Raw genomic sequence first — 10,438 nt, 5'->3', positions numbered from 1 at the left:
GCGATAAACAGCTCAACTCCTTCGACATCTCGCTGAGATTCACACATCTGTTCTGGTTCGGAGACCTCAACTACCGGCTGGACATGGACATACAGGTGAAGCTCCACGAGACACACACAGACGGAGCGCTCGCTCTCTGACACACACCCTCCATTTGTAGAAACAACTTTAAACACTTTAATATGCAATTTAATAGCAGAACTTTCAGCAACCTCTAGTGTGATAAAACAGTGACTGTGGCCTTGTTCATGCTTCACACTACAGTGCTGTGAATAAACTTTAGTAGATCATCTGTGAACATGAGTCCTGTCGGATTGCCACTCCCATGATTCCACACCCAATCCACAGCATCATCAGTTTTGAATATGCTCCCTCTAGTGGCGAAAATGACATACTGTGCCTTTAAAAAGTTTCACGAGTGTCTGTAGATATGGTAAAGGATATTTGTTATTTTAAGATTTTTCTTTTTAACTTGATTGTGAAGCTGTTTGGTAAAAATTAATTACTTTTAATTCATAATTTTTTTTATTTATTTAAATTAAATTGTGCTATATAAAGAGAGACATTTTAACTCATGTTTATCCCTGAGCTTTTTGTTGTCAGAAATGTAGGGGAATATGTTTTGTTTTATTTTATTTTATTTTTAATTAAAAAATTTTTTTTTTAAGAAAAACATACAGCCATGGTTTATAATTTTTTTTTGAATGAATTGATGGACACATGAAGACCTCTATCAGATTTGCATACTACCATATTCCAGTACTGATGTATTATATCATAGTGTTTCTGCAGCAGATGAAGCGTGTGATTTTTTGTGATTGGATGATCTGGTCCATTTATCTGCAGTGTGTAGTGAACAGTACTCTTGTGAACTCAGTACTGAACACTCTCTCTCTCACAGGAAATCCTCAACTACATCAACAGGAAGGAGTTTGAGCCATTGTTGAAGGTGGACCAGCTAAATCTGGAGAGAGAGAAGAACAAGGTCTTCCTTCGCTTTGGTAGGCTTCACCTCTCTTTTAAATTTAAAGTTTTTAAAGTTTTCTCTTGGTTATTTAAATGTGCATTTGAGATCAGCATTTCCTTTGCTTCCTGTGTGTGTGTGTGTGTGTGTGTGTGTGTGTGTGTGTCCAGCGGAGGAGGAGATCACCTATCCTCCCACGTACCGTTACGAGCGCGGCTCGCGAGACACTTACGTCTGGCAGAAGCAGAAGGCCACTGGGGTACGTCACAAACTGCCCAAAACTGTCTAAAAGGGGACATTCGCCTGGTGATTTGGTGATTCATGCAATGAAATTAAAAAAAGCACAGAATGAATCCCCGTGGTTCCTGAAGATTTATTGAGATCTTATGAAGCGAAACGATTGGTCTGTGCAAGAAACTGAACATTATTTATCACATTATTATCTGTAATCCAGAGCCTCAGGCAAACGGCTCTTTTGAACCGGTTCTTTTTAGTGAACTAGTTGAATCAGTTCATCAAATTGAACTGAATCGTCTGAATCAGTTTGCTTCACGAGCAGCACAGATTTACAAGTAACTCAATCAAAACTCACTTTTTAATGCGCCTGACAGTCAATGAGACTCCGAATGAGTCACGGGTGTATATGATTCTCTGATGAATGAACTGATTCAGCGCTCCAGTTCCTCCATCACTGAACAGTTCGACTCGATTCTCCTAGGTCTTGGATGGTTGATGTTCATTTTTGGGTGAACTATCACTTTAAAGAAGCTCTTCTTCATGTGCATGAAGAAAGAATCCTGTGCAAGCATGTTTACGGTTTCTAAGATAGCTACTTCCTGTCCTCTGACCTTTGCCAAAGGAAGTGAAGCGTCCTAATGGCATTCTTTAAATTCCTCTTGTGTCTCAGATGCGGACCAATGTTCCTTCATGGTGTGACAGAATCCTCTGGAAATCCTATCCGGAGACACACATCGTGTGCAACTCTTACGGTACGCAGTCACTGCAGTGATCACTTGTTATGCAAGTGCTGTTTAAAGACTCTCTCTCTCTCTGTGTTTGTGTGTGTGTGTGTGTCAGGCTGTACAGATGATATCGTCACCAGCGATCACTCGCCTGTCTTCGGCACGTTCGAGGTGGGCGTCACGTCTCAGTTCGTGTCTAAGAAAGGTACAGCACATGTTTTCATGGCTCAGTTTCTGTTGTTTGTCACGTGTTTCTCGTGTTGAGCTGCTCTTCTTCCGCAGGTTTGCCCAAGTCTTCAGAGCAGGCCTACATTGAGTTTGAGAACATCGAAGCCATCGTTAAAACGGCCAGCAGAACCAAGTTCTTCATTGAGTTTTACTCAACGTGTCTGGAGGGTAGGAAACCAAATCATCAACAATCAAGTTAAATATTATTAAATATTACATGAAAAACCTAAAGATTACAAATGCTCTGTTTGGCAACTAAGCAAAATAAGAAAGTTTAAGTTATAAAATTGCTAAATAAAACTGGAAAAAAAAAGCTAAATAGAAAATATATGTATGTATGTACAGTATTGTTCAAAATAATAGCAGTACAATGTGACTAACCAGAATAATCAAGGTTTTTCGTATATTTTTTTTATTGCTACGTGGCAAACAAGTTACCAGTAGGTTCAGTAGATTTTCAGAAAACAAATGAGACCCAGCATTCATGATATGCACGCTCTTAAGGCTGTGCAATTGGGCAATTAGTTGAATTAGTTGAAAGGGATGTGTTCAAAAAAATAGCAGTGTGGCATTCAATCACTGAGGTCATCAATTTTGTGAAGAAACAGGTGTGAATCAGGTGGCCCCTATTTAAGGATGAAGCCAACACTTGTTGAACATGCATTTGAAAGCTGAGGAAAATGGGTCGTTCAAGACATTCAGAAGAACAGCGTACTTTGATTAAAAAGTTGATTAGAGAGGGGAAAACCTATAAAGAGGTGCAAAAAATGATAGGCTGTTCAGCTAAAATGATCTCCAATGCCTTAAAATGGAGAGCAAAACCAGAGAGACGTGGAAGAAAACGGAAGACAACCATCAAAATGGATAGAAGAATAACCAGAATGGCAAAGGCTCAGCCAATGATCACCTCCAGGATGATCAAAGACAGTCTGGAGTTACCTGTAAGTACTGTGACAGTTAGAAGACGTCTGTGTGAAGCTAATCTATTTTCAAGAATCCCCCGCAAAGTCCCTCTGTTAAAAAAAAGGCATGTGCAGAAGAGGTTACAATTTGCCAAAGAACACATCAACTGGCCTAAAGAGAAATGGAGGAACATTTTGTGGACTGATGAGAGTAAAATTGTTCTTTTTGGGTCCAAGGGCCACAGGCAGTTTGTGAGACGACCCCCAAACTCTGAATTCAAGCCACAGTACACAGTGAAGACAGTGAAGCATGGAGGTGCAAGCATCATGATATGGGCATGTTTCTCCTACTATGGTGTTGGGCCTATTTATCGCATACCAGGGATCATGGATCAGTTTGCATATGTTAAAATACTTGAAGAGGTCATGTTGCCCTATGCTGAAGAGGACATGCCCTTGAAATGGTTGTTTCAACAAGACAATGACCCAAAACACACTAGTAAACGGGCAAAGTCTTGGTTCCAAACCAACAAAATTAATGTTATGGAGTGGCCAGCCCAATCTCCAGACCTTAATCCAATTGAGAACTTGTGGGGTGATATCAAAAATGCTGTTTCTGAAGCAAAACCAAGAAATGTGAATGAATTGTGGAATGTTGTTAAAGAATCATGGAGTGGAATAACAGCTGAGAGGTGCCACAAGTTGGTTGACTCCATGCCACACAGATGTCAAGCAGTTTTAAAAAACTGTGGTCATACAACTAAATATTAGTTTAGTGATTCACAGGATTGCTAAACCCCAGAAAAAAAAAAATGTTTGTACAAAATAGTTTTGAGTTTGTACAGTCAAAGGTAGACACTGCTATTTTTTTGAACACACCCCTTTCAACTAATTGCCCAATTGCACAGCCTTAAGAGCGTGCATATCATGAATGCTGGGTCTTGTTTGTTTTCTGACAATCTACTGAACCTACTGGTAACTTGTTTGCCACGTAGCAATAAAAAATATACTAAAAACCTTGATTATTCTGGTTAGTCACATTGTACTGCTATTATTTTGAACAATACTGTATCTATCTGTCTCTGTCTGTCTCTCTATCCGTCTGTTTGTCTGTCTATCCGTCTCTCTCTCTGTCTCTCTGTCTTTCCGTCTATCCTTCTGTCTCTCTGTCTGTCTGTCAGTCTCTCTGTCCGTCTCTCTCTCTTTCTCTCTGTCTGTCTCTCTATCCGTCTGTCTCTCTGTCTGTCTGTCTCTCTGTCCATCTGTCTGTCTCTCTGTCCATCTGTCTGTCTCTCTACCCGTCCTTCTGTCTGTCTGTCCGTCTGTATTTCTGTCTGTCTGTCAGTCTGTCTGTCTATCCGTCTGTGTCTCTATCCGTCTATCCGTCTGTCTGTCTGTCTCTCTATCCGTCTGTCTCTCTGTCTGTCTCTCTCTCTGTCTGTCTGTCTCTCTGTCTCTCTCTCTCTCTCTGTCTGTCCGTCTGTCTCTCTAAATCTGTGTCTGTCTGTTCGTCCGTCTGTCTGTCTCTATGTCTGTCTGACTGTCTATCTCTTTGTCTCTCTGTCTAGAGTTTAAGAAGAGCTATGAGAACGACACACAGAGCAGTGATAACGTGAACTTTCTCCGCGTTGGCTGGTCGTCCAAACAGCTGACCACACTGAAGCCCATCCTGTCTGACATCGAGTATCTGCAGGACCAGCATCTGCTGCTGACCGTCAAATCCCTGGACGGATACGAGTCCTACGGTACGTCTGTGTATCCTGGCCTTAATAAACCACAATAAAGCAGATTATTAATCAGCTCAACGTGTCAACTAACTTTAACTAACATGCTCAGCTAGATGCTCTTTAAACGGTGTTAAATGTTTAAGGAGAAACCAGAGCTCAGAAGAAGCGCATGTACACTGATGTCTGCTGTAGCACCATCTTGTGGTAGATATTAGAATTGAGTTTACTTTAATGATTTGTATTTTAATTGACCAGAAAAAGCATTGTGGTGTTCTACAAGCATTTCATTTTCTAGTTGAGTTTCTGAAGAGGGTTTACGTGTGTGTGTGTGTGTGTGTGTGTGTGTGTGTGTTTGCGCAGGTGAGTGTGTTCTGGCTCTGAAGTCCATGATCGGCAGCACGGCTCAGCAGTTTCACACGTATCTGTCTCACCGCGGAGAAGAGACCGGAAACATCCGTGGCTCCATGAGGGTCCGAGTCCCATCTGAACGCATGGGAACAAGAGAACGACTCTACGGTACTGAGACAGAGAGAGAGAGAGTGTGTGTGTGTGTGTGTGTCTGTGTGTGTGTGTTTGTGCATGAGTGTGTGAAAAAAAAAATTAAAAGTAATGGCAATAAAGATGCAGCTTTGTTCCACGATCAGTGCTTCATTGCTTTCGTGTGTGTGTGTGTGTGTGTGTGGTCTTCAGAGTGGATCAGTGTGGATAAGGACGAGACCGGTGGACCCAAAGGCAGGACTCTTTCTCCTCGCGCTGGACACGACTATGTCAAGTGAGTCCAGATTCATGATTCGTCCGACACTGGAGAGTCAGTGACGAGGAGGAGTTTTATTCTGATGCGTTTGTTCCTTCAGACCGTCCACCAGCAGGAAGTTGGGGTCAGCTGACCTCGGGAAGGTCTCAGAGGAAGGAGAGAAGAGACATCCACACACACACACCTGTAAAGAGGAGAGCGCGCAGAACAGGTGAACACACACACACACACACACACACACACACACACACACTACTGTTATTTTAGTGTTATAGTATTTAGAATTTTACTTGCATATTTTTTTTTATTTTTTTTATTTGTATTTATAACTAGTTGAACATTGTGTTTTATTATTATTTTGTTAAATATTAACAAATATTTATTTAAATAATTTTTGTTTAATTTATAATTCATATTTATTTATTAATTTGGTTAACACAGGTTATTTCAAGTTTCTTTTTTTTTGTTTTAGTTTTTTTTTTTTTTTTTTGCAAAATATGTATGTAAATGTTTTTATTAATTTCAGATTAACATTTAGTTATCGTAATACTTCAAGTTAACCGAAAATAGGAAATATGCATTTGCAGCTAGCTGAAATAAAAGAAGTTTAGTAAGTTAGATAACTATTAGAAATGTTGCCTTGGTAAATAGTTTCCTTTTTATTATTATTTTATTAAATAAAAAATAACTTACTTCTATTATTATTATTTTTATTTATTATTATAAATAATAATAAGTGAACACTCATTTCAAGTGATGTTTATGTTTTATTTTTTAAGAATAATAACTTTTGCTTTGACATTCAGCTCACCAGTAAGTTCTTGTGAAATTTTTTTTCTGTCAGAGGCAAACAGGATCCGTTTGAGAGCGATGTAACAACCGGCAAAAACAGCTTCAATAACCCCGCCTACTACATTCTAGAAGGCGTTCCCAACCAATCCGCTGCTCTGGCCTCTGACATGCTCCCAAGCTCCGCCCTCCCTCCGCTAGCCAATAAAACAGCTCCTCCTGCTGGCGGTGTAGGGAAAAACAAGCCGCCCAGCGGGAGTTCTGCAGCGGGTCGAAGGCAGACGGCTGGACGCCCGGTTCGGCCCATCAGTGAGGAGTGGTCATCGGAGGACGACGGGAACATCGGGCCTCACGTGGGGTCACTGAACCGTCCCCCGCCTGACTTCCCTCCCCCTCCGCTGCCAAAAGGACCTCTGGAGATGGTGGAGAACTCGTTTGGAAAACCTCGGATGTTTCCAGACCTCGCCGACATCAAGATCCCGTCCCCATCTGTAGTTCCGTCCAAACCGCTGCCATCGCCCAGCTTCACACCACCCTCTGGAGGAGGCGTGGCCTTCTGTCTGGAAGCACCACCCACTAACCCGAGCCCTTTCCGTCGTGGGGGCGGAGCCTCGGGACTGGACGACCAATCGTGTTCTGTGCTGCAGATGGCCAGGACGCTGAGTGAAGCGGAGTATCCGTCGGGGAGAGGTGTCCCAAAAACGAGCGCTCCCCACATCAGAGGCCTGACCTTCCCTCCGTGCTCCATACAGGAGGAGAGCATCGCAGAAGACCTCCCCGAGGAGGTGACACAACAATACACCTGCACTGTGTTCATTTACACGCCAGCATTTTATTTGATGATAATATAGAATTTTTTTGTTAATAATAAAGTATTAATAATCATAATAGAAATTGACAGTTATTAATAATATTTATTAATTGCATTTATTAATAATATTTATTATATTGTATATTTATTAATTTTATCGTTTAATTAAAATATTTAAATGTTGCTAATAATGATACATAATATTTTTGTTGTTAATTATAAGAAGAATTTGTTATTAACTATTAAGAATAACAATTAATAATAATTTTATTTTATATTAAGAAATATAAATAATACTTATTACTGTGTGTAGATATATATATATATATATATATATATATAGAGAGAGAGAGAGATACACACATATACATAAAAACCATATAGATATATAAATACATACATAATAACTAAACATAATAAATAAATAATCATAAATATTGTATTTTATATTTATACATTTTATCATTTTAAAATATTGAGACGATGATGATGATAATAATAATAAGTGTAATTGTTATTTTGTTAATAATAATAGTAATAATATTAAGTATTATTAATAATGGAAATTATTTATTAAACCGTTATTAATAATAATATATATTATTGCAAAATCAGATGTATTACATTGTTAATAATAGCAGTAAAAAATTGTATTGTACATTTATAACATTTATAAGTTAAAAATATTTAAATGTTGCTTATAATAGCATTATATTTTTATTTTGTCATTTAAAATAGGATTAGAAATTACAATACAATTATTATTATTAAAAGTATTTTATATTAAAGAATATTAATAATACTATTTGATATATTTTTAATAGCAATAACAACAATTACAAATATTTATTTATTAACATATTGCAGTTATTTAATAATTTTTCATTTATAATTTAAATGAAATTATGATGATGTTTAATTATATTGTTAATAATATTTTAATAATCATAACAAAATTTATAATAATAATAATAATAATAATAATATTAATAATAACTATTAATGGATATTATTTGAGGTTAACAAATTAACAATAGTTATTATTATTATTAATTAATTAATACAATATTTTTAATTACATTATAAAATATAACTAATTATTTTTTTAGCTGTAATAATATGAATCTAAAATAAGTTGTATGAATGAACTTTTCTCTGAGTTGTAATGGATGTAATAAGAGTAGTGAAGGATTGTTTGTGTTAGGGTCTGTGGCAGGACGAGAGCAGCTGCAGTAGTCTGTCGGTGGAGTACAGCGTCGGTGAGTGGCTTCAGAAGCTCGGTCTGCAGCATTACGAGCAGGGACTGCTGCACAACGGCTGGGACGACCTGGAGTTCCTCAGGTACAGCACACACACACACACACACCTCACAGTCACTCGGGGGTTAAAGCCTTATTCTGGCTCAAACACCAGACCACAGATGTAGAGTAGGCATTTAATCTTAGTTATCCTGTTTTTAGAATGTTTCCTGTTGTGCATTTGTTTTTATTTAATGCGTTTTAAAGTGTGTTCGTGTCATTATTCACATTAATTATGATTAATAAAAAGAGTGTTAAATAATGTTTGAAAGCAAAGTATGCAAGTATTAGTTTTGTATTAGTCTAAAATAAAATAATAATTATTAAAATAGTATTTATTTTTATTTTACAGTAGTAATATATGATATGATTTAATATGATCTAATTTTCATAATTTGTGGTTAAATGTTTGAAAACAAAAAAATTTGACTTAATATGATATATGATTAAAATTTTATAGTTTGATAAAATAGAAATATTAATAAGGTGCAAAATGGAAAAGCAGCATAAAAGTATCATAGTCTTTGACAAATGTAGCAGTTAATTTAAATTAGTTCTGTAATGCCTATTAAAGTCCGCGTTTTTATGTGGTTTAACATTTAAAAGCAAACAAATTAATACTGTCGTTAAATATTAGTATTGTGCTTTTAGCAAATTAAAGATGATAATTTTAATACTTTTTTATTTTACAGTCCAGTGAGTATTATTAACATAATATATTTCTTTGATTAAATTTTTGTAATGTAATAAAAATATTTAAAAGAAACAAACTGTAAAAGCATGTACATAATGCACATTTTTTTTCTCAGCTCTGCTCAGAATTATCAATAATAGCTGATTTGATTGAATTTCCATAAATGTATTTTGAGAACAAACTTCTCATCCAATCACGTCTCTTTCCTGCAGTGACATCACAGAGGAGGATCTGGAGGAGGCGGGTGTTCATGACCCCGCCCACAAGAAAATACTGCTGGCCAGTTTAAAGCAACAGCAGCAGCAGAAATGAGATCCAGAGCGGACTGAACCCAGAGAAGCTTTGCACTGGTAGAGAAAGGGGTTTTAAGTAATAAAGCTGGTCATTTTAGTTCCTAATATTATTTAAACAAGTCAAAAATTTCACTAAGCCCCGCCCCCTGACTTCCTGACGTCATTGGAACATTCCTCACCTTGGTGACTGAAGTGTTAATTATGAACAGTTTGTTTTTCTTGCATGTTTTATGACTTTAAAGGGAAGGCTAAAGCCCCAATCAGCAGCTCACTGTGTCTGTGTGTAGTTTGTCAGGATCAGGGTCTGGGCAGCAGGTGGCGCTAGATGACCAGGCTTCATCTGATTGGTTCATTAAAGATCCTGAGGAGTTGACATCCTGCTTCAGATCCAGTGTTTGTGTCTCAGTTTGAGTTTTAGCTCGTTCTGTTATGAATCACTCCGTGTTTGAATCCTTTGTTTTATTTAACAGTGTCTTTAATATTATTATCATTGGGGTGTTTCTCCTAAAATGCATGTACTTGTTTTGTGTAGTATGTTTTCGTCGTCATCGTCATTTCGTCATCGTCATTTCGTCATCGTCATTTCGTCGTCATAATCATAATCCTCTGAATACTGTTAACTGTTTAACTCTGTGTTGTTATAACTTAATATTGTGTTTGAGTTTCTGCCCTTTTAATTATTATTATTATTTGTTTGTGTTTTTCAATTTAATACAAATTAAAATCTAATGTGCCTTCAAGTTCAGTAAAGAAAGTGTGGCTTATTTGAACAACATCTGGGGTGATTAAATATATTTATAAATATTATAATAATAATTTATATATATACATGTTTTAATAATTAATATTCAAAATAAATTCAAAATTTTATATGAAGACCTTTTAAGTCAAGTTGTAGGTTATTGTGAGTTTAAGAAGTTTAAACATGTTCTTTAAGTCTTGTACATCGTATTTCTAATCCAAAATTTTAAACATAACACAATAAATTAGTTTTTTTTTTTTTATGCAAATGAAAA

The 10,438-nt window shown here is 36.8% G+C and overlaps 1 protein-coding gene across 1 annotated transcript in view; it reads left to right on the top strand.

The window, feature by feature from the left end:
- LOC128029100 (phosphatidylinositol 3,4,5-trisphosphate 5-phosphatase 2A) overlaps positions 1-10,162 on the top strand; it is a 27,718-nt gene extending 17,556 nt beyond the window's left edge. Inside the window, exons 15-27 of the mRNA XM_052616634.1 lie at positions 1-95; positions 902-1,001; positions 1,135-1,223; positions 1,872-1,953; positions 2,042-2,131; positions 2,209-2,322; positions 4,625-4,801; positions 5,144-5,299; positions 5,474-5,555; positions 5,638-5,748; positions 6,382-7,111; positions 8,342-8,478; positions 9,342-10,162. The exon at positions 1-95 is cut by the window's left edge and continues 44 nt beyond it. Coding sequence (XP_052472594.1) covers positions 1-95; positions 902-1,001; positions 1,135-1,223; positions 1,872-1,953; positions 2,042-2,131; positions 2,209-2,322; positions 4,625-4,801; positions 5,144-5,299; positions 5,474-5,555; positions 5,638-5,748; positions 6,382-7,111; positions 8,342-8,478; positions 9,342-9,441 — 2,063 coding nt within the window. The 3' untranslated portion in view covers positions 9,442-10,162. The remainder of the gene's footprint in view (positions 96-901; positions 1,002-1,134; positions 1,224-1,871; positions 1,954-2,041; positions 2,132-2,208; positions 2,323-4,624; positions 4,802-5,143; positions 5,300-5,473; positions 5,556-5,637; positions 5,749-6,381; positions 7,112-8,341; positions 8,479-9,341) is intronic.
- The last annotated feature ends 276 nt before the right edge of the window (positions 10,163-10,438 follow it).

Source organism: Carassius gibelio, chromosome A15, assembly GCF_023724105.1.
Source record: "Carassius gibelio isolate Cgi1373 ecotype wild population from Czech Republic chromosome A15, carGib1.2-hapl.c, whole genome shotgun sequence".
NCBI lineage: Eukaryota > Metazoa > Chordata > Actinopteri > Cypriniformes > Cyprinidae > Carassius > Carassius gibelio.
Note: the sequence above shows the minus strand (reverse complement) of the source record. Positions and strands in the feature narration are given on the sequence as shown.